Source organism: Chiloscyllium plagiosum, chromosome 11 (assembly GCF_004010195.1).
Source record: "Chiloscyllium plagiosum isolate BGI_BamShark_2017 chromosome 11, ASM401019v2, whole genome shotgun sequence".
NCBI classification, from domain to species: Eukaryota; Metazoa; Chordata; class Chondrichthyes; order Orectolobiformes; family Hemiscylliidae; genus Chiloscyllium; species Chiloscyllium plagiosum.
The window spans coordinates 18817082-18841682 of record NC_057720.1 but is presented as its reverse complement, the minus strand read 5'-3'; the positions used below and the strand labels follow the sequence as shown (position 1 = coordinate 18841682).

The 24601-nt window shown below is 41.1% G+C and overlaps 1 protein-coding gene across 1 annotated transcript in view; it reads right to left on the bottom strand.

Moving 5' to 3' along the window:
• LOC122554183 (adseverin-like) overlaps positions 1-22845 on the bottom strand; it is a 44320-nt gene extending 21475 nt beyond the window's left edge. The window contains exons 1-7 of the mRNA XM_043698821.1: positions 22690-22845; positions 15879-16062; positions 15620-15774; positions 7033-7194; positions 5104-5253; positions 4916-5005; positions 4631-4763 (exon numbers count right to left, since the gene is read on the bottom strand). Coding sequence (XP_043554756.1) covers positions 4631-4763; positions 4916-5005; positions 5104-5253; positions 7033-7194; positions 15620-15774; positions 15879-16059 — 871 coding nt within the window. The 5' untranslated portion in view covers positions 16060-16062; positions 22690-22845. The remainder of the gene's footprint in view (positions 1-4630; positions 4764-4915; positions 5006-5103; positions 5254-7032; positions 7195-15619; positions 15775-15878; positions 16063-22689) is intronic.
• Between the last annotated feature and the right edge of the window lie 1756 nt (positions 22846-24601).

Sequence of the window (24601 nt, the reverse complement as noted above, 5' to 3'; positions counted from 1 at the left end):
AGAACAGTACAGCACAGTACAGACCCTTCAACCCTAGATGTTGTGCCAACCTTTTATCCTACTCTAAGATCAAACTAACCTACATTCCCTACATTTTCCTTTCATCCATATGCCTATCCAAGAGTCTCTTAAATTTCCCAATGCATCTGCTGGCAGTGCATTCCACACACCCACCAAACTGTCCATAAAGAACCTAACTCTGACATCTCCCCTAAACCTTCCTTCAATCACCTTAAAATTATGCCCCCTCGTGATAGCCGTTTCCACCCTGGGAAAAAGTCTCTGGCCATCCACTCTATCTATGACTTTCATCATCTTGTACACCTCTGTCAAGTCACCTCTCATCCTTCTTCACTACAATGAGAAAAAACACTAGCTCCCTCAATCTTTCTTCATAAGACAAGCCCTTCAGTCCAGGCTGCATCCTGGTAAATCTCCTCTGCATCCTCTCTAAAGCTCCCATATCCTTCCTATAATAAGGCGACCAGAACTGAACACAACATTCCAAATGCGGTCTAACCAGGGCTTTATAGAATTGCAATTGAGCTCTTAAACTCAATCCCTAACCTAATGAAAGCCAATTCAGCTGTTCCTAAATCCACTTTCCTGCCTTTTCCCCAAAAGCCTTGATTCTTTTGTTGATTAAAAATCTGCCTAACTCACCTCGATAAACTTAATGACCCAGCCTATGAAGCCCTTTGAGGTAAAAAATTCCAAAGTTTCACTACTCTCTGAGAGAAGAGATTCCAACTCATCTCTATCTTAGACTGATGAAGAGGAAATGAAGGCTTTGGGTGGAGGGGTAAATGGAGATGAAACCACAAACCAGATCAATCCTGGTCATATTGATTGGGGGCTGGTTAGCTCAGTAGGCTGGTTAGCTTCTTAGTGATGTGGTCACTATGAGGCTCCTACCTTCTTGACTTTGCCCCTCACCTGAAGTGTGGAGAGTCCCAGGCTAAATTCATCACCAGTTGTCCCTCACTAATGACAGAGAAAGATTATGGCCCTCTGGGATTTTGGTGTCTCCTACTGAATGGCAAAGCAGATTTGATGGGCTGAATGCCCTACTTCTTCCCTTATATCTTGGGCCATGCATAAAGAGTCAGTCCTTTAGCAAGTCCATGCAATGGGTACCATGTGAGAGGAAACAAAATGATAAATTAGGTCTGATCAAAACATCTGGTAAAAAGTAATTTGGGGGAATTCACAACAAAAGCAAAACACAAAATTCTAGATGTCAGGGGTCATCACTTTCAGGAAGAAATTAAACTTTATAAATATGGTGCCAGTGGAGCTTTAATGTAGTCATGACATGCAATTATTTACAGTGTATGGAAGTTGTAAGTATTTTAACTAATGGCATAAATTGGAATATAAAGCATATGATTGCTATTAGTTATACTTCCAACTACAAAAGACTGCATGGTGGCAGTGAACTGACACTGAGATCCTGCTCAGAACTATCAGAAAACCACAGGTGAATTGCCTACAATTTCCTATCAGAGAGGCATTGCTGACTGCACAAAGTCTACCTAAATCCCAAGAGATTCACTTGCAGTATCCATTTTGAATTGTACTTCAAAGGAGAGCACCAAGGAGTCTCACATCTTATCACATTCATCAAAGCAAAATTTTTCAAATTCACTATATCAACAGAAAGATGTCAACATAAAGGACTTTCACTTGCTCAGGGGCTTTTCTGAGTAGTCCATATAACCAGATGATGTTGGAACAAAGGTTGCTTTTTTTGTGAAGACTACAGCACTAAACAGAAGAGATTAGATGCTAACTGTGTAATAGTCCCAAGAGTCACAGTGAATGACTCCTTGTATAATATATTGCATTTAGCTACTAAAGCCTGGGTGAAGCAGATAATGACCCTGAAGAAAAAGAGAGCAAGCTTGAACTGATCAGACAATCTTATAAAAACTGCACAGAAATGCTATTCTGAGGAAGGGTCAATCAGCCCAAAACGTTAACTCTGATTTCTCTCCAGATACTGCCAGAACTGGTCAGCTTTTCCAGCAATTTCCAATCCTGCCTCAGAGTTATTGTTGTCTGATGTTTCCTATCCAACTTCATCTCGTTAAGGGACCTTAGTAATTAACAAACTGGAGAACTGGCAGCAGAAACCTGGTGAATAAGACAAGTCAGGCCAAGGCCAAATCCATCGCAATTAGTGTTGTGACAGGTTTTCACAGGTAACTCTCTCACTTAAACTGGACAGCCCAAGTGTCCGATCAGTGAGGATCTATTCAAACAGGCAAACCATCAGACCCAAAAGTACTCCTGTCTTTTGGGAGTTATACATGGGCAATGTCCTGTACAGAATATCTCCTTCACCATTGTGGTCAATGTGAATTGCAGTATTCTGACTGTTGTTCCGGATAAAACAAGGTATCATGAGGCTAAATATTTTTAGCTGTTGTTGTGATTCTGTTCGCCGAGCTGGAAATTTTTGTTGCAAACGTTTCGTCCCCTGTCTAGGTGACATCCTCAGTGCTTGGGAGCCTCCTGTGAAGCGCTTCTGTGGTGTTTCCTCCGGCATTTATACTGGCCTGTCCCTGCCGCTTCCGGTTGTCAGTTTCAGCTGTCCGCTGTAGTGGCCGGTATATTGGGTCCAGGTCGATGTGTTTGTTGATGGAGTTTGTGGATGAGTGCCATGCTTCTAGGAATTCCCTGGCTGTTCTTTGTTTGGCTTGCCCTATAATGGTAGTGCCCTATAATGAAGAAGGGCTTAGGCCCGAAACGTCGATTCTCCTGTTCCTTGGATGCTGCCTGACCTGCTGCGCTTTTCCAGCAACACATTTTCAGCTCTGATCTCCAGCATCTGCAGTCCTCACTTTCTCCTCGAAGACATTAATAAGTCATCAGTTTCTGAATGGCAAGTTTCACCATCTTGGATGAAAGTGACCACGGCTGTTTCAAAGATTACTTGTTCCTGTAAACATTATCAGCAATAATTTCCCCCAAGGGTTCTTCACATCCACTGAGTCAGTGGTAGCCCAGTAGGTTGGAAAAAGACTTTTGAAAGCAGTAAAGAATGACTTTAAAAAAAAGAGGGAGAAACTGGTGTAGAGCAGAAAACTAGTAAGAAATATGAATTAGAAAGTAAAAGCTTCTACAAGTATATAAAAAGGAAGAAAGTCACAAATGTAACCATTGATCATTTAAAGAATGAGATTTTAGAATTATTAATGGGAAGTACAAAATTCTCAGAGGGCCTGACAGCGTAGGGAGAGTCTAGGACCAGAGGGCATAACCTCAGAGTAAGAGATTAGGAGGAATTTCTTCTGTCAGAATGTTGAGAATCAGTGGAATTATTTACAGCAGAGTGGTTAAGTGCATTCAAGGTTGAGTTAGATGGAGTTTTAAATTGTAAAGGAATGAAGGGTATCATATCGTGATCTTATTGAATGGTGGAACAGACTTGATGGGCTGATTGGCCTACTGCTCTTACGTCTGATGGTTGTTTGTGGGAATAGCAAAGACTGTGAACAAATACTCCTCAACCGTTTTCACAGCAGGAGACTCAGAAAGCATCCGAATAGTATTAGGAAAGCAAAAGTAGAAGGGAAGGAGGAATTTTAAAAACCCACATTCTTTTGAGAGAGAGGCTGTGTTGCATGGGCAAACTAAGCTTACGTGGCTCAAGGAATACAGAGATGCAGGAATTCCATCTGGAAATGCCAGTGACAGATGCGGCTGCCTTCTAATTGGAAGGATAGCCTACTGAACCAGCCATTGGGAGTTCTCAATGCTGGTGGCATCTTCTCTCCTTCCCAAAGTCGAGATTCAGAGCTGTTATCTCTCCCTCACCTTCATAAGGAGCTGCCTGGCTCTACAGTTCACCAGCCAGTGTTACTTTCAAAGCTTTGCTCCCATTCCCAGCTTTTGCCCCCAGTCCTGATTCTCAGTCCCTGGATCCCCTGCACAGATGGAACTTTGGATCTTTAATGCTATTTACACACGCACAGCCGGTGACATTATTAAGCACAGAACATGTGATATCAAATGCATATGTGCAGATTCATCCTAATTCAGAGGTGCCAGGAAGTTATGTCACAGGGTCTGTCTGCACAGTCAGCCATTTTGATGACCATGTTTGTGATCATGCTAACTATTCCGCTCAAGAAAAGGTACCAGGAAACTAACTGAGCTGATGGTAGATCTGTATACTGTAGTCTTATAAGAAGTGTGAGCAGAGATTGTGAAGACAGTGGTTCTAATCTTTCAAAACTCCCAAATCCTGCAAAGGTCCCAGAGGACTGGAAAGCCATAAATGTAACATAACTATTCAAGAAAGAGAGGCAGGAAACAGTAAACCATCAGCCAATTCATTCAGCATCTGTCACTGTGATAATGCTAGAATTTATTATTTAGAAAGTAGTGGCAGCTCATGTAGATAATGATAAGAAAATGCAATACAATTCCACTGAAGAAGAGCTCAACGTGTTCAGGGTGATATATTAACATGCATAGAGGATTGACTAACCAACAGGAAACAGAAATTCAGAATAAACTGGTCAGTTTCAGGAGACAAACTGCAATTAGTGGAGAGCGTTTTACACTTTCTTTTCAAATTTCCAGCTTCGAAATTTTTGTTACATTATCTATATTTTCTTACCTTTCCACAGAAATATGTGGCCATTTGGCCCATTGTCAAGAATATAACATTCCTTGGTAGAAAGTGCAGCCATGGAAAATGGATTCTCAGCAGCCACCTCTGTTAGAGTCAACTGTCCACTAGCATCTGAAATCTGAAAGAAATTGCAGTGCTTTGGTGACCAACTTTGTGTTTTATCGTAATACTTTATGAAAGTGCTGCTGTTAATTGAGAAAACTGCAGCACCAAGAATTGGAATAGAAATCCTACATTATCAAACATGCTCTATTAAAAGGAGATGGTTACCATGTAGAGTTTGGCTTTTGTCTTGCTGGCTTTATCTGCTTTCACATCCTCAACAGTTGCATCTGGAATGGGTGGCTTGGTACCCAGTAACTGTCATGAAAAAAAAGAGGCAACATTTAATCTTGTGGAACTCTTCCAGCCTATGATAAACACCACAATAAACCCCCATGTGTCCTCCATATACTCACCTCAATAACATGTGATGGCTCACTTCCTTCATCTACCGATTCAATGTTGGCACGGCCCATCCTCTCTCCATCACGGATACTTTTCGCAAGCTGACAGCACTTTATTCGCTCTTGAAAGTTGCTCTTTGATCCATTCCACTGATAGATCATCTGCAATTCCAAAGTTCAACCATTTCCTAAAACTGTACTTGAGTATAATCATGGTAATTGCATCTTTGCCCGTTTAAAGTATAGCTCTCCGATTGCCATTAATGTTTGTAAATCATCTTTTGATCAATAGCTTAAACTTGAAAAAGGCACTGTAACCCAACTTTGCATCCGCCATCCCTATCCTCAGCCTTTTCATTTTGCCTTTTGTGAATTGCACTTTACCCCAGTCTCTCTGCTTTAGATTGAGATGATTACAATAATTTACAGTGCACAGTGTCAATAACAATGCTGGTGGTGATTCAGGCACTTCCCATTACATGATGATTCCTACTTTCGCTTGTGCAAAGCAACATATATGCATGCCTTAGTGTGGAAGCATATACAATCTGGGCTTGTCCTTGAATTTTAAAGATCAAAAAGATACTCACCCAGAACATTCCCCAGACATTTAAAGACATAGCGAAACACAGTTAATGAGTGTTTAAGATCTTATATAAGACTGTATCTGTGGCCTGTAATTAAACGCCTTTAACATAAAAAAAATTGTTCCAAGATGCGTCACAGCATCACAATCAAAATTAGACACCAAGCCACTTCAAGAGATGCTACAATAAATGACCTAAAGACTGGTCAGAGAGATTTTAACAAGTGCCTTAAAGGAGGGAACGGAGAGAGCACAGTTTAGGGAAGGAATCCCAGAGGTGAAGGCTTTTGCAGCTGAAGACGCGCCAACAATGGAGCAGTGACTGAAATAAGGTTTGCTCAAGAGGCCAGAATTTGAGTGTTAGACAGTGGGAGGATGTGAAGGATGGCTTGAAAAGTAAGCATGAAAATATTTACCTTGCGATGTTGCAGGACCAACTCCTTCCCTAAATCTCATCTCCATTCAGTTTCTTTGAGTTGCAGCTTAAAAACGACATTGCTGACCTTCACTGAGACCTCCTATGTGCAGTTTGTAATATCACTCAACTCTGATTCTGCCTCAGTCCTAAACTCCCCATTCATGCCTTTATTACCTTTAGACCTGACTATTTTAATATATTCCTAGTTGGCCTCTTGTATTTTACCATTTATAAATATAAGACCATCGCTGCAAACCTTATTCTCCTAGCATTTCTGTACTTGTTGATCTATATTGGTTCTTAGTCCAGCAACATCTCAACGTAAAAAATTTTCATGCTTATTTTCCAAGCCTTTCCATAGTCACACTATAGTCCTTCACATCCTCCCACTGTCTAACCTCTTGAGCAAACCTTATTTTGGTCACTTCTCCATTGTTGGTACGTCTTCAGCTGCAAAAGCCTTCAACTCTGGGCTTCCTTCCCTAAACTGTGCTCTCTCCGTTCCCTCCTTTAAGGCACTTTGTAAAATCTCTTTGACCAATCTTTTGGTCATTCATTCCACTGTCTCTTGAAGTGGTTTGGTGTCAAATTTTGATTGTGATGCTGTGACTCACCTTGGAGCAATGTTTTATGTTAAAGGTGCTACATAAATATAAGTTATTGTTGCTGATTTGTGCTCCCATGTAAAGCAGGCCTGTGAGTAAAGTTAACAAAGACTGGCTGGAACCTGTGGAATCAGGACAACTCCAGGTCAAAGAAAATTAAGAGGAAAGGAAATCATGAGGTAGGTTGGCTTGCATTAGCACAATTTAGGGATATCAATCCTCAACTTCATAACCAGGGTGATAGCATACAATAGGTAAGCTTGTGAAAAGCAATAAGGATCAAAGTATAAACATGCTGCTGTTGCTATGAGACTTTAACATGAAGCACTCACCACTCCTGCATCAATGAGGAAGCAATCTCCATTGTTAAAGCTGGACCAACTGAAAGGCACTTCATGGGCTCTCACATTGCGCCTGCCCTTAACATGTAACAGTCTCCTGACATTGATATCATTGGTAACTACATGTGCAAATCCAGATGCAACCCCTCCTTCCTGCAAAGGTAACACAAAATTGTAAATACTGCAGAACGTTATGAAGTGAGTTACATTTTAGAAAATAAGACCAAAATATCTCATCATGTCCCACAGGTTCTTGTATTTATATTGTCATGGGTTTCTAATGTTTAACCTAGGTTAAGATAAATATACAGTAACTGTTCCAGTTGAGAAATATACTGTTCAGAAACACCAGCGGTCTGGAAACCTTTTAAGCAGGCCCAACGAACTCATCTGACAGTGCTTTTGGCAGTGGAGACAGTGAAGATACTGCACTTGGATGAATAAAAACATTTTTATTACTTCTTCATAACAGTTTACAACTGAATTATGTTTCTGGAAAATGTGGGGAATGTTAAATAATGCATCAGAATTAATCTTTTGAGTTCTGCATATCATAGGATATAGTCTGGGGCCTGGGATATACTCGAAACCAATCTGATCATATTAAGGAAAACCGAGAGAACTGCAGATGCTATAAATCAGAAACAAAAACAGATATTGCTATAAAAGCTCAGCAGGTCCAGCAGTACCAGTGGAGAGAAATCAGAGTTTACGTTTCAGCTTGAGTGACCCTTCCTCAGAACTGCGGCTTGAAAGATCCTGAGTGAAAGGAATCGGATTACAGTCTAAAGCTAATTCCATGGAATTGTAAATTGACAGCAAAGTAAATGTGACAGACATGCTATAAAAATGACAGACATGGAATACAGAGATATGATACAGGTGTAATAAAGAAAACTTCACTCTAAAAATAACCCAACCTTCAGCTCCCTGAATGGTTGGCATTAACACTTGGTACAAAAAAGAGAAATTGCTATTTTCCTGACGCATTCATCCCACATTCAAAATTCCCTGAACTGTACAAGGCACGAGTCAGACCACAGCTGGAATATATGAACAGCTTCAGACCCCTAACCTCAGGAAAGACATACTAGCTTTGGAGGCGAAAGAATCTTCACTGGGCTGATCCCAGCTATGGAAGGATTTCCTTTTCAGGAATGGTTGAGTAGGTTGGCCCTGTATTTAAAGGAGTTTAGAATACAGGGCTGCCTTTATTGAAACATACAGGGAATTCTTAGCGGACTTGACAGGGTAGATGCAGGAAGCTTGATTCCCCTTGGGCTAGAGGACAACTTCTCACAGAAAGGAGTTGCCTATTTCAGATAGAGATTAGGAGGAATTTTATTTTCTCTCAGACAGCAGTCAATGTATGCCTTGTCTACTGTAGTGATTTATAATCAGTCAGGGAATCAAAGCAGAGATGGTGAGTTGAAGATTATCAGATCAGCCACAACCTCACTGAATTCAGGAGAAGACTCAATGGGCCAAATGGCTTTCTATGCCTTATGATTTTATGGTATTCCTATCCCAGCCAATCTCATTTGGGATGCAACATTCCCATTGGGCAAAGCTGTGCACAGGGTGCTCGAATAGATAATTGGTACCCCCCTTCAAAAAGAAGCAGCCTGGCAGATATCTCAGCTCTACACTCGCCAGCAAATTCCGCATTCATTAGTTCCAGGTCAGGCTACGAATGTGCAACTCCTTACACAAACCAGCATTGGTACCTTTATTGAGATTTAATTCTCACTAATGCAAGTTACTTTTAAAAAGCATGATGTAGTTTGGTTGTGGAGTTTCCATTTTCCATGAACAACTAAAAAGAATGTCAATTATGTACTGTTAGGTTCCATTAGGAACTGAAGTAAATTTAAAAACAGCTTTCATGCTTAGAATCCATTGTGTTTAGTTTTTTTTTGATAAATTATTTAAACATTAAGAAATGGAAAAAAAAATCAATACCTCTTTAAAGCTTCCATTTGTGGGCCCTACATTTAAAGCATTAAAGCTGAAACATGATTATACAGGCAGGGTACCAGCTGATACTGACAACAAAGCAGGTACTTAGACTTAGGATGGATTGTAGGTTGTAGCCAACACTCAACTCAACCTTGCTTCCTTACTTCTGAAATGGACCACGAAAAGTGAAGAATTTGCCAATGCTTTTAGAGAGATCTAACTATGGAAATACTCTGCAGATTGACAGCACTATACTTGTCGCACACACAAAGGAAATGTGGTCCCGAGAATCACCTTCAGGGCTTGAGGTTAGTAGCCCTAACTAGATACAATACACCAGATGTGATGTGACTCCAGCAATAGGTTAGCTTCCCTGAATGTTTATTTGTTTTGCTGATTGCTGCTGTCATTGCTTGGACTTATTGAATATCAAGTCAATTAAACTGCCAAAATCTCTTTCAATTTCATCCCTGGCTCTTTCAGTTGTATTTATGTTGTGACACATATTATTCATTTGTCTTCCATTGCACCTTTATATATGATAGTTAATCTACCACTGTCCTGACTGTTCACTTATTTTATCCTCATGTAATAGATCCTCTGCTGCCTTCTTCGCTTCAGTTGTCTAAATTGGGAGAAATTAAGAAGCGACAGAGTAAAAGACTAGAATAGTGTATTAAAACAGAGAGTTCAAAGTAAGAAAGGGAACGTGCTGGAGACTCATTATCTGTGGAGAAAGGAACAGTTAACAAGTTAAATGCAATGCCATTCCAAAGGAGTCACAATGTTGGAGGGCAAGTGGTAAGGATGACATCCAGAGGGTGCAAAGACATAAAGACAGTTTAAGCAAGTGGGCCAAAAGTTGGCAGATTGAATAGAATGTGGGAAAATAGAACATATGAATAGGGAACAAGAGTAGGCTACTTAGGCCTTTGAGCCTGCTCCATCATTCTATAACGTCCTAGCTGGTCTGATTTTAACCTCAACTCTGCACACCTGCGGAACCCCAATAATTTGTTATCCCCTTGGTAATTAAGAATTGACCGACATCCGCCTTAAAAATATTTAAAGATTCTGCATCCACTGCTTTTGAAGAAGGAATATTCTAAAGACTCATAATCTTCTGCGAGATGAAGACTTTCCTTATCTCTGACGTAAATGGGCAATGCCCTTGCTTTTAAACTATGACCCCATAGTTTTAGATTCTCCTACGAGAGGAAATATCCTTTCAACATTCACCCAGTCAATTCCACTCAGGATCTGTATGCTTCAAGTCACCTCCAATTCTTCTAAATTCCAGAGGATACAGGCCTAGCCTGACAAGCCTTTCCTCATAAGGCAATTAGTCTAGTAAACCTTCTCTGAACTGCTTTCAATGTGTTAATATTCTTGAATGCATACAGTGAGCAGTATTGAACACAGAGCTCCAGGTGTGGTCTCACCAATGCCCTCTATAACTGAAGGATAACCTCCTTACTCTTGCATTTAATTCCCCTCACAATGAACCATGTAATTTTGTTAGCTTTCCTGGTTATTTGCTATTACTGCATACTGACCATCTGCCATTCACGCACTATGACAGCCAGATTTTTCAGCATTTCAGAGCTTTGCAACCACTCACCATTTTGACAATGTGCTTCTTTTTTATTGAGGTTATGTGAGATTAAGCACATTGGCAGGAATAATAGAGGAGCTGAATGTTATTTAAATGGAGAAAGACTGCAGAAAGCTATGAAAAAAAAGGGATTTGGAGTCCTTGTGCATGAATCACAAAAAAGTTAGCATCCAAGTTCAGAAGGAATAAGGAAGACAAATGGACTTCGTTTCAAAGAGAATGGAGTACAAAAATAGTGAAGTTTTCTAAAACTATATACAACAACAGTTGGACAACAACCAGAACACTGCGAACAGTTTAAGGCCCCTATCTAAGGAAAGATATACCAGCATTGGATACAATCCAGAAGAGGTTCACTAGGCTGATGCTGATATAGAGGGAATGTCTTATGAGGAGCAGCTACGTGGTTTGGGCCTGTATTCATTGGAATTTAGAAGATGACCTCGTTAAAACATACGAGATGCTTAAGGAACTTGACAGGCTAGACGTGAAAAGGTTGTTTCCCCTTGGGCCACAGGGCATATTCTCAGAGTAAGGGGTTGCCTCTTTCAGACAGAGATGAGGAGGATTTTGTTTTCTTTCAGAGGACAGTCAATCTGTGGAATTGTTTACTGCAGAGGGCTGTAGAGATTGGGTCTTTAAGTATATTCAAGGCTGACAAAGACAGATTTCTAATCTGTAAGGGAAGCAAGGGTTATGAGGAAAAGGCAGGAAAATGGAGTTGAACGTTATCTACTCAGCCTTGAACGGCAAATCAGGCGTAAAGGGCTGAATGGGCGTAAGGAGCATAAGGAGGAGATGTTAGCAATTCTGGAAAGTGTGAAAATAGATAAATCTCCTGGGCTGGATGGGACTATTCCTAAAATTATCTGGAAAGCTAGGGAGGAAATTGCAGAGCCTTTGGCTTTGATGTTTATGGCGTCATTGTCTACAGGAATAGTGCCAGGCTGGAGGATAGAAATATTGTCCCCTTGTTCAACAAGGGGAGTAGAGACCACCCTGGTAACTACAGACTAGTGAACCTTACTTTGGATGTGGGTAAAATGTTGGAAAGGATTATAAGTGATAGGATTTATAACAACCTAGAAGGAATAATTTGATTAGGGATCGTCAGCACGGTTTTGCGAAAGGTAGGGCGTGCCTCACAAACCTTATTGAGTTCTTTAAGAAGGTGACCAAACAGGTGGATGGAGGTAAAGCAGTTAATGTGGTGTATATAGATTTCAGTAAAGCATTTGATAAGATTCCCTACAGTAGGCTATTGCAAAAAATATGGAGGCATGGGATTGAGGGTAATTTCTCGGTTGGGATCAGAACTTAGCTAGTTGAAGGAAGACAGAGGGTGGTGGTTGATGGGCAATGTTCATCCTGGAGTTCAGTTACTAATGGTGTACTGCAAGGATCGGTTTTGGGGCCATTACTGTTTGCCGTTTTTATGAATGACCTGATGAAGGCATAAAAGGATGGGTTAGTAAATTTGTGGATGACACTAAAGTTGGTGGAGTTATGGACAGTGCAGAAGGATGTTACAGGTTACAGAGGAACATAGATAAGCTGCAGAGCTGGGCTGAGAGATGGCAAATGGAGTTTAATATAAAAAAGTGTGTGGTGATTCAGTTTGGAAGGAGTAACAGGAATACAGAGTACTGGGCTAATGGTAAAATGTTTGGTAGTTTGGATGTGCAGAGAGATCTCATTGTTCATGTGTACAGATCACTGAAAGTTGCCACCCAGGTTGATAGGGTTGTTAAGAAGGCATACGGTGTGTTAGCTTTTATTGGTAGAGGATTGAATTTCAGAGCCATGAGGTCATGTTGCAGCTGTACAAAACTCTGGTGCAGCCGCACTTGGAGTACTGCGTACAGTTCTGACTGCTGCATTATAGAAAGGATGTGGAAACATTTGAAAGGGTGCAGAGGAGATTAACCAGGATGTTGCCTGGTATAGAGGGAAGGTCTAACAAGGCTGAGGGACTTGACGCTGTTTTCGTTAGAGAGAAGGTTAAGAGGTGACTTAATGGATACATACAAGATGATCAGAGGATTAAATAGGATGGACAGGGAGAGCCTTTTTCCTCTGATGGTAATGGCTAGCACAAGAGCACGTAGCTTTAAATTGAGGCGGGATAGATATAGGACAGATTTCAGAGGCAGGTTCTTTACTCAGAATAGTAAGGGTGTGGAATGCCCTGCCTGTAACAGTAGTAGACTCACCAACTGTAAGGGCTTTTAATTGCCATTGGATAAATATATGGATGATGATGGAATACTGTCGGTTAGATGGGCTTCAGATTGGTTTCACAGGTCAGTACAACATCGAGGGCTGAAGGGCTTGTACTGCGCTGTAATGTTTATGTTCTATGCCCTCCTTTTGCTCCTACATCTTATGGCTTAATGGTCTCTCCACAGATGCTGCCAGGCCTGCTGAGTTTCTTTAACTCATTTTGTTTCTGATTCAAATTTCCAGCTTCTGTGACATTTTAATTATTTTTTTACATGTGCATATCTTAAATTCTCCTGAGAGAATTTCACTTGATAAACCATTGTTATGCAAGTTACATGCCAGGACATGGAGTGAAAGAATGCTTCATGTAAGATTGCTCCTGAGTTGTATTCAAAACAAAATCCTGGACATCTGAAACAAACTCTAAGAATGCTAGAAAAAGTCAAAAGGTCTGGCAATTTCTGTAGAGAGAGGAACAGAATTAACATTTCAAGTCCAGAATGATTCTTCTTGAGGACATATTGAAAGATGAGACATTCTGGGCTTGAAACATTAACTTTGTTCCTTGCTCCACATATGCCAGGTGTGCAGAATTTCTCCAGCATTCTCTGTGATTCTTTCAGATTTCTACCATCTTTAGCTTTTGAGGCTGGAGCTCCTGGAGCAGATTTAGTGAGGTTACCACACCACAAGTCCCTGAATTGTTTAAATAGTGCCTCCTGGTCTATCATTCAGCTGCTTTAATGACTCTTCGTCACAGCCAGTTAGACAGATCTAAAAGCTACAATTGAAATTTAAATGCTCATTAACCGGCCAAAATTAGGAACTGATTGAATTTTGTATGGTCTAGAAATTTGAAAAAATCCACACAAAAGAATCTATGACACAGTACAGAGGTTCATCCCTAAAGAAAAAAAAAATTCCGAGGAGGGATTAGACAGCCATGGCTGACAAAGGAAGTCAGGAAATGTATCAAAGAAAAATAGAGAGCCTATAAAGTGGCCACGAGCACTGGGAAATCAGAAGATTGGGAAGTCTGCAAACACAAACAGAGGATAATAAAGAGAGAAATAAGAAAGGAGAGGATCAAATATGAAGGTAAGCTAGCCAGCAATATTAGAAATGATAGTAAAAGTTTCTTTCAATACACAAAAAACAAGTGAGAGGCAAAAGTAGAAATTGGGTGCTCCAAATTGATGCAGCAAGGCTAGTGCTGAGAGATAAGGAAATAGCTGAAGAACTTAATAGTACTTTGTATCAGTCTCCACAGTGGAAGGGGAGGTTGTGTACCTGTTAAAATTCTTTGAAGAGGTAACAAGTAGGTTAGACCAGGGAAACCCAGTGGATGTTGTCTATCTAGACTTCCAAAAGGCCTTTGATAAAGTGCCTCACGGGAGGCTGTTGAGTAAATGTTCGAGCTACTGGCACGGATTAGGGATTGGCTGTCTGACAGAAGGCGGAGAGTTGGGAAAAAAGGTTCTTGTTCGGAATGGCAGCTGGTGACAAGTGGGGTCCTGCAAGGCTCAGTGTTGGAGCTGCAGCTGTTCAATTTGTATATTAATGATCTGGATAAAGAGACTGGGGGCATTCTGGCAAAGTTCACTGATGATACGAAGTTAGGCAGACAGGCAGGGAGTACTGAGGCTGCAGAAAGATTTAGACAGTTTAGGAGAGTGGTCCAAGAAATGGCTGATGAAATTCAATGTGAGCAAATGTGAGTTTTGCACTTTGGAAATAAGAATACAGGCATGGACTATTTTTTAAACAGTGAGAAAATTCATTAAGCCGAAGTACAAAGGGATCTGGGAGTGCTAGTCCAGGATTCTCTAAAGGTCGATTTGCAGGTTGAGTCCGTGATTAAGAAAGCAAATGTAATGTTGTCATTTATCACAAGAGGGTCGGAACATAAAAGCAGTGATGTGCTTCTGAGACATTATAAAGCTCTAGTTAGGCCCCATTTAGAATACTGTGTCCAATTTTAGGCCCCACACCTCAGGAAGGACATACTGGCATTGGAGCGTGTCCAGCGGAGATTCACATGGATGATCCCTGGAGTGATAGGCCTAGCATATGATGAACGGCTGAGGATCCTGGGATTGTGTTCATTAGAGTTAAGAAGGTTGAGGGGAGATCTAATAGAAACTTACAAGATAATGCATGGCATGGAAAGGGTGGACGCTGGGATGTTTCCATCAGGCGGGGAGATTAGGACCTATGGGCACAGTTTTAAAATTATAAGGGGTCAATTTAGAGTGGAAATGAGGAGACATTTCTTCAGCCAGAGAGTGGTGGTCCTGTGGAATTCATTGCCATGGAGTGCAGTGGAGGCCAGGACATTGGGTGTCTTCAAGGCAGAGATTGATAAATTCTTGATCTCGCAAGGAATTAAGGGCTACGGAGAGAGTGTGGGTAAGTGAAATTAAAACGCCCATCAGCCATGAGTAAATGGTAGAGTGGACCCGATGGGCTGAATGGCCTTACTTCCACTCCTATGTCTTATGGTCTTATTTAGCTTGGCCAATCAACCTAACCGTTACATCTTTGGACTGTGGGACAAAATCTACTCAGACACAGGGAGAATGTGCAAACTCCACACAGACAGTCACCTGAGGCTGGAATCAAACCTGAGTCCCTATCACCATGAGGCCGCAGTGCTAACCACTCAGCCACCATGCTGCTCATTAACTCTGATTTGTCTCCACAGATGCTGCCAGATGTGATGAGCTTTTCTAGCAATTTCTGTTTTGAGGCCATAAAGGTCATGTTTATTGTCTACATTACCTTGTATACAAGTCCATTTTTAAAATAGCCCACGAACATGTTGGACTCACTGCCTTGTACATCTCTATACTGTTTAGGTTTGCCACCGAGACAGTCATCCAGTTGAGTACACAAAATGGCACCAGATCCAGATTCATCTTGACTGCACTCTTTTCCTGGAAGAAAGTATTTAATCAAATATCAGCCTAAAATACTTAAAACAAACTGCTTTAATCAATATTGCATTAAAATCCGCATGCAAATATGAACATAGACTTACCTAACCAGAGATGGACATTATAGTTAAAATCTGGAGTTGTATAGAATACAATGTAGACATCGCCCGTGTAAAAACTCCCATGGAGATTTTCAGGAACGAGGACAGGATTCATTTTCTCAATCCTCCACACGGTCAGCCCAGGCGTTTTGCCAGCATTCTCAAAGGCCTTGTGAAAAGCCATTATCTGTGGGGAGTAAAGGAGACTGGCTCGTGGATAACTGGGGATTTACATCAGCAATAAGCAAGGACAACAAACAGAATGCTGAGGTTTAAATTTTGTTTTTGTCTGTGGACAATTTCAAAGAAACGTCAGTACATGTAATAAGATTCAAGATAGGTTGGCAATGACCCAAATCATCTGTGAAATGCAGTGGCTTTCTATATCCTCCATTTTACAATGTAGCGACTATCTGGAGCAGTACAGACACTCAGTAAATGCCAGCATCTTTTTGTAATTTACCCACAGGAAAGAATTAACTAAAAACAGATGAGGGCTTTGGTAATAAATCTGAAACAAAAATTAGAACCTATTCCAGTAAAAAAAAGTCAAGACTTTAAAATGAGTGAGAACAAAATGGTTACAAAATTTGGATATTCATGAGGTTAAAAACAATCTTTTGCACTTATGGCACTGCAGAATTGCCCCACCCTATGTCCCAGTGTTAAATTTATGATTCAATTTGAATGTCTTAATTTAGTTCTCTATTGCTTGAAAGAGACTGAGACCAGATGGTCCAATAAATATCTTAATACAGTGCCACTCTGGCACTGATTTGATTCCAAGCTGATCAAGAAAATGGTATCTTGTCAGGACAAAGAGAAAGTTAATCCTCTGAGATCACTGTAAAGCTTATCCATTGCAAGACATGTAACCACTTAAAATTTGAATTCTCAATTCCCTGAGAAGGTTGTTTAATAACTAACTCTTCGACTATTCCAACTTGTGCTTGACACTCACGTTGGTAGGTTTATCAAGACTACTTCTACGAACAAATCTTTTAAGATTTTTAAAAACAGAAATAAAACCTCACTAGCATTTTGGTATATTTGGAAAGTAATGGCCACTCCTCTGGTTTTTCATGCATTTCTTTCTCAATTATTTAAAGTCGAATTTAAATTGACTTTAGAAATACAAAAGTTTTGAGAATTTATCCCTCCCAATCAGTTTGACATTTTACTGAATCTTCTGGGGAATAAATTATGTTTTAACAGCGGCACAATGAGTAGCATGTTAGAATTCTAGGTGCTGCTAAGGCATTTGATGTTTGAATTCCAGCGGAGTGTTTACTTTTTGCCAATTTACTAAAACTAGGTGGGGGTGTAGGGAGGATGCAAGGTAGCTTACGGATGATCTAGACAACTTGAGCGTGTGGGTAAACACGGGGCAGATGCAAAATAGTGTACCAACGTGCATTTTTACACTTCAGTGGAAACAGAAAGGCAGAGTAGGATTTAAATGGTGATACACAGGGGATCTGATTTCCATACTTACGAATGTACTTATGAACGTGATCCCAAACAGTGCTGTAATTTTAAAGGTCCAAACTACAAACAGTTCCTGTACTTACAAATCACTATTTTATATTGACCTGCGTGTTCTAACTTGTGTACAAATTAATTTGTGAATGGATTGAAGAACAGAATACATTCGCAACCCAGGGACTGCTTGTTTGGGAAATGTGGATGCATAAAGGGAGCTGGATGTCCTTATACGTGATTCAGTGAAAGTAGACAGGGAATTACAGCAAGAAATGAGGAAGGCAAATGATATGTTCGCCTTCATTGCAAGAGGATTGGATTTCAGAGGGAGGGACGACCTAGTGCAGTTACACAGGGCTTTGGTGAGAGTATTGTGTGCAGTTTTGGTTCACTAACTATAGAGGGAGTGCAATGGATGTTCACTAAACTGATATTGAGGATGGAAGATCTGTTCCATAAAGAAAGATTGGTTGGACTGAGCCTGTACTCACTAGAGTTTGGAAGACTAAGAGGGGTTTTGACTGAAACTAGTTGCAGGGAGGCTGCTTTCCCTGATTGGGGAATCTAAAACCAGGGCTTACAACCTCAGGATACAGGGGAGGCAACTTATGACTGAGATGAGGAAACATCTCTTAGCAGGTGGTCAACTTGCAGAATTTGCTCCCACAGAACGCTGTGGAGGCTGGGTCACTGAAAGAGGTTAATGAGTTTTTTTAGATATTAAAGTGTATGGAGGGAAAGCAGAAATATGACATTTGAGATACAGGATCAGCCATGACCACACTGAAGGACGCAGCAGGCTCAAAGGGCTGAATGGCCTCTCCTCCTGTGCCTGTTTTCTCTGTTTTGTTGTGAAACATATGGTGTGTGCTATTACAATAATGATGGGTCATAAATGATCTTCCAGGAAGTTGCATGCAATTTGCATTAACTTTGAAAGGAGAGGTTTGTGGGAATAGGCTAAGGATAGTCTACAAAAGTCTAAAGGATTTTAAGTTGCAAATAATGATAATTTACTGACAGTACTCAGGGCAGGAAGATAATCCAAATGAGGAGTTAAAAAGAAATCTTATCATTTCAGTTGGTTGAAATGTGGAATTCATTGTAACAATAATTGTTGAATCATCCTAAGCCAGGGATTGGGGTCATTTTTTAATAGGGTGGCACAGGTGACTCAGTAGTTAGCACTGTTGCCTCACAGCACCACGTTCCCAGGTTCGATTCCAGCCTCAGGTGACTGTCTGTGTGGAGTTTGCACATTCTCCCTGTGTCTGTGTGGGTTTCCTCCCATGGTCCAAAGATGTGCAGGTCAGGTGAATTGGCCATTCTAAATTGCCCATAGTGCTAGGTGCATTAGTCAGAGGGAAATGGGTCTGGGTAGGCTACTCTTCAGAGGGTCAGTGTGGACTAGTTGGGCCAAAGGGCCTGGTTCCACACTGTAGTGAATCTAATCTAACCTAATCTGTCTATTACCGAATTTTTTACAAGTGTTTTAGCTTGTTGCTGGAAAGTGGGAAATTAAACAATATGGGGAATAGGACAATGTAATTCAGGGAAGCAGCATTATTCTGAAAGTTAACATCAATGTCTTCTGCAGCTTCGTACTAGTGGTTTGAATTGACCCTGGTTTTAGATCAGTGATTGCAGGGTTTGGTATTAATTGGGATTTTGTTGTTCACCTAGAAGGACCAATAGTAGGTATGAAACTGGAGGCGTTTGCTTCCCAAACTCCACCCGCCCCCCCGGCTGCCAGCCCAGCCCAGCCCAGTTACTCCCAGTACCTAATACTGGGCACAGGAGAGTAGCAGGGCATTGCCAATAAACACCCTGAACAGGAGGCACAGCACTCTTCAAATCAAGAGATGCAAGCGAGTGCGCAAATAGAGGAAGGAATAAGGAACGGAAGAGGTTTATACCGGAATGGACCTAGCCCACATCCTGCTCACAGCCAACAGCGTAGGATTACATGCGATTGTCACCACGGTACTAACCTGGAACTCAAATATCTATACTTTTCCCTCATCACTCAGACTTTTGCGACTTATACTTCTACTCCGTTAGAAATAAAAACACTACTTTAAGGGGAAAAGAAGGCATTAAAATCCAATCAACGCTGACAGTGACAACACTCCGGATTCATTAACCCATGCAACGCCACATCCTTAAGATTTACAAATCAACAGAACCCAAAGTGATCGGGATCAGCGATCGGGAGTAACCAGGCGGCAGTTCCTGGTTACTCCCACCCCACTGTGGTTACACTCTGTGTCGTAGTACGGTCTATTACAACCTGCACCAAGTCAGTCTCTTACCGCCTGAACTAGAAAGGTCTGTTACACAGCAGAAGAAAGACCCTTCGGCCCACCATGTATGTACTGACCATGGTGCCAGTCTAAACTAATCCACTGGTAGTGTGTTCCAAGAACCTAGCATCCTCTGTGTCAAAAAAGCTGGCCTCAAACATCTTTAAGACTTTCTCCCTCTCACCTTAAAACCTATTCCCCCTCCCATTTGACATTTCCACCCTGGAAAAATAACTCTGACTATCCACTCTATCCAAAACTCTCATAAATTTATACTCTTCTCTCAGGTCACCTCTCAGCCTCAGACACTCGAGGGAAAAACAATCCAAGTTCATCGAACCTCCTTATAGCTAATACACTCCAAATCAGGCAACCTTCCAGTAAACCTCCTCTGCACCTTCTCCACATCCTTCCTATAGTGTGGTGACAGAACTGTTACAGCCTCCCTCCTATTACAGTCTATTACAGTCTGCATTATTAGTCTCTTACAACTTGCTTCACATTAAAGTCTATCACAGTTTGTGCTGTTCCAGCCTGCCTCCTATTACAGTCTGCATTATTAGTCTGTTACAGTCTGCATTATTAGTGTGTTACAGCCTGCTTCATATTACAGTCTGCACTGTTAGTCTATTACAGCCTGCATCACATTACAGTCTATTACAGACTGCATTGTTAATCTGTTACAGCCTGCTTCACATTACAGTCATTACAGTATGCACTGTTAGCCCATTACAGCCTGCTTCACATTACAGTCTATTACAGTATGCACTGTTAGTCTGTTACAACCTGCTTCACATTACAGTCTGCACTGTTAGTCTGTTACAGCCTGCTTCACATTACAGTCTATTACAGTCTGCAGTGTTAGTCTGTTACAGCCTGCTTCACATTACAGTCTATTACAGTCTGCACTGTTAGTCTGTTACAGCCTGCTTCGTATTACAGTCTATTACAGTATGAACTGTTAATCAGTTACAGCCTGCTTCACATTACAGACTATTACAATATGCATTGTTAGTCCGTTACAGCCTGCTTCACACTGAAGTCTATTACAGTCTGCATTATTAGTATGTTACAGCCTGCTTCACATTACAGTCTGCATTATTAGTCTGTTAGTCTGCATTATTAGTGTGTTACAGCCTGCTTCATATTACAGTCTATTACAGTATGCACTGTTAGTCTGTTACAGCCTGCTTCACATTACAGTCTATTACAATCTGCATTATTAGTCTGTTACAGCCTGCTTCATATTACAATCTGCACTGTTAGTCTGTTACAGCCTGCTTCATATTACAGTCTATTACAGTCTGCATTATTAATCTGTTACAGCCTGCTTCATATTACAGTCTATTACAGTATGCACTGTTAGTCTGTTACAGCCTCCTTCACATTCCAGTTTATTACAGTCTGCACTGTTAGTCTGTTACAGCCTGCTTCACATTACAGTCTATTACAGTCTGCATTATTAGTCTGTTACAGCTTGCTTCATATTAAGTCTATTACAGTCTGCATTATTAGTCTGTTAAAGCCTGCTTCATATTACAGTCTATTACAGTCTGCACTGTTAGTCTGTTACAGCCTGCTTCACATTACAGTCTGTTACAATCTGCATTATTAGTCTGTTACAGCCTGTTTCATATTACAGTCTGCAGTGTTCGTCTGTTACAGCCTGCTGCACATTACAGTCTATTACAATCTGCACTGTTAATCGGTTACAGCCTGTACTTAGTTGCTGTCTGCAACAGCCTGTATTTTGTTCCTTTGTCAAATACAGTATCAAGAGGCCAATGGAAAGCAATAATAGTGAACGGGGTTAATAAGGAAATCGCTTTGGAGTTTGGGTGGGGATATCTGGTTGGCATGGACAGGTTGGACCGAAGGGTCCGTTTCCGTGCTGTACATCTCTATGACTCTATAAACGCAGGGGCTTCTTTAAGATGGGCATACCTGGAAGAGAAGTTGCAGTAATTTCAACACTCAAAAGCAAAATGTTGCAGATGCTGGAAACCCAAAATAATTCTCAACTCCCAGAAAAGTCACACTTAATTCGAAACGTTTCGCTGTTTCTCTCCCCACAAATGTTGTCGGTTGCTGACTTTCTTCAGCACTTCATTTTTATTTCAGAATTCCAGCAATGACAGTATTTTGCTTTCATCTACATTAGAGTACAGGCTGTTAAAGCTCTCACGGAGTTACAGCCTAGAATGTAATGTAGAGGAAAACAAAGTACTGTCGATGCTGAAATTCAGCAGTCTGTTACAGCCTGCACTTAATTTGTTACAGTCTGCACTCACATGCAATCGGAGAACCAGTCAAAAGTGTGTTTATGTCTACACCATTCGTCCAATACAGCCTGCACTGTATTACAGTCTGTACTTGGGGACAGTCTGCTGTAAGTTCCACTGAGTTAGTTGATTGCTGCACTGAGTTACAGTCTATCCGCTTTATAGCCAGTTCCAGGCTCCTTGTATTCTGTCAGCCTCCGCTACTAAACACAGCAACCACAAACCTACCGCGCTGGCTCCAGAAAGTTTTCCGAGAAACCTTCAAAATGGAGATGCTGAAGATGTTCCTGCAGCGTTGTAGTCAATCACAGTTCACCCCCCCCCCCCCCCCCCCCTCACCCCCCCCCCCCCCACTCTCACCAGCGCCCCAACTACAAGGAGAGTAAAAGTCTCAGACATTTCTGAGTCTGACATTAGGACCGCGGGGGCCATTTTTTTAAAAAGCGATGTTGATTTTACAGAAGGGTGTGGATGTTGCATGAACAGCTGTAGAGTTCTGCAAAACCATTCGGCAGATGTGCCACATTCACTGTCCTAAACTGAAACCTTTACTGCATTAAGTGAAGTTTCAAATCTTTTCCCAATCACTGCTGATCGAATGCACTTTTTTCTTGACATTTACTGTAATTGATCCCACTTGGGAAGCAAAGAGCTTTCAGGAAATCGATGGAAATTGACAAGATCTATTTTATCGGAATGAATAAAGACACAAGGCAGCATAAGTAAAATCGGTGAAAGTGCACTTACCAAGAGGGAAGCGAGGTGTGAACTTGAATCCGGGAGTGAGGTGCTGAATTGCAGACTGCTCCGCTTCGCTTTTACTCCAGTCTTTATCCAAAGGGTGTGGTAATCATAACTGCGATTCTATTGGCCTAGGTTTAGCTATTTTTTTTCTAAATTGTAGTATGTTAATTCCCAGCACTCCTTCTGAATGGCAGCTCGCTGCAAGCACATAATAAAACCAAAGCAAAAATATTAAAGCAAGGCTACTGATATTTTAATCGCATTTCAGGGTTCTGAAGGGAAGTCATTGAACTCGAATAGTTAACTCTTCCTCGCTCCGCAGATGCTGCCAGAGCTGGTGAGATTCTGTCCCCCAACCCCAACACTTTCTATTTTTATTACAAATGATATTTAGATTTAAAAATATTTGCATGAATAAATATGAAATATTTATCTAAATGACCTGCAAACAGGAACAGACAGTAGAATGGCAAAATTCGTGGATGATACTAAAATAGGTGAGGAAATCAGGCGGTGATGAAAAGTTTGCAGATGGATATTGATAGAATAAGAGAATGAACCAGAATCTGGCAGATGGTGTATAATGTGGATAAGTGCGAGCTTATTAATATAAAGGCAAACTATTATTTAAATGACAATACATTTAAAGTGGGTCAGTACAGTGGGATCTGGGTGTCCTTGTGCATGAATCACAGCAAGTGGAGATGCAGGTGCAGCACTGAATAAGACAGGCAAATGGAATCCTGGCATTTATTGCAAAAGGACCAGATTATAAAACTAAAAAAAGTGTTGTTCCAATTACATAACAAAAACAGGTAATGCAAGAAAAGCTCAGCAGGTCTGGCAGCATCTGTGGAGAGAAATTGGAGCTAAGATTTTGCATCGAGTGACCCTTCCTCAGAACAATCACTCAGCCCAAAACATTAACTCTGATTTCAATCTACAGATGCTGCCTGTCCTATTGAGTTTTTCCCGCAATACCTGTTGTTTCTGATTTATAGCATCAGTAGTTTTTAAAGTTTTTACTGACAATTATATAAGGTGTTGGTGAGACTACATCTGGACTATTGTGTCCAGTTTTGATGTGTCCAATGTGACGACATTGTAGGAAGTTCAGATGGGGTTCACTGATTCCAGGGATGAAACAGCTGTCATATGAGAAGCCCTTGAAGAGTTTGGGCTTGTATTCACTGGAGTTCAGAAGAATGTGAGGGGGGGAGGGGATGTGAGCGGATCTGATTGAAGTATAGAAAATGCTAAAGGGGATAGGTTTCTGGTGAAAAGCAGGATAAAAGGCTATGGGGAGCGGGCGGGAAAGTGGATTTGAGACCAAGATAAGATCAGCCACGATCATGTTAAATGGCAGAGTAGGCTCAAAGGGATAAATTGCCCACTCCTGCACCTAATTCCTACGTTCCTATGTTAAATGCCCCTCACTGATCTAATATTTTTTCTGTCAAAACTGTCTCTGAAATTGCCAGTGCTAAAGATTTCATTCTGTAGAATGTATTGCAATGTGTTGACCATGATTCAAGTAACTCTCAAAGTACAGCATCAAGCTGCATTGATTTAGCATCTCTGGCAGCCAACTAAATGTCCCCAGGTGTTTTGTGGAGGCCAGAAATCAAGAAAAAGAATCCCAGCCAAGAGGAAGTCGAGCAAAGCCAAACAAATGGTTTTAAGGAAGGGTCTGAAGAAGGAAGACAGAGACAATTCCAGAGAGCAGGACCTCCGTAGCGGAAGACTTTTGAATAGAACGTTACATGAAGTTAGTCTGAAAGTTAGGCATAATTTTATCATGTTGCGTGGGTTTCCTCCCATGGTCCAAAGGTGTGCAGGTCAGGTGAATTGGCCATGCTAAATTGCCCATAGTGTTAGGTGCATTAGTCAGAGGGAAATGGGTCTGGGTGGGTTA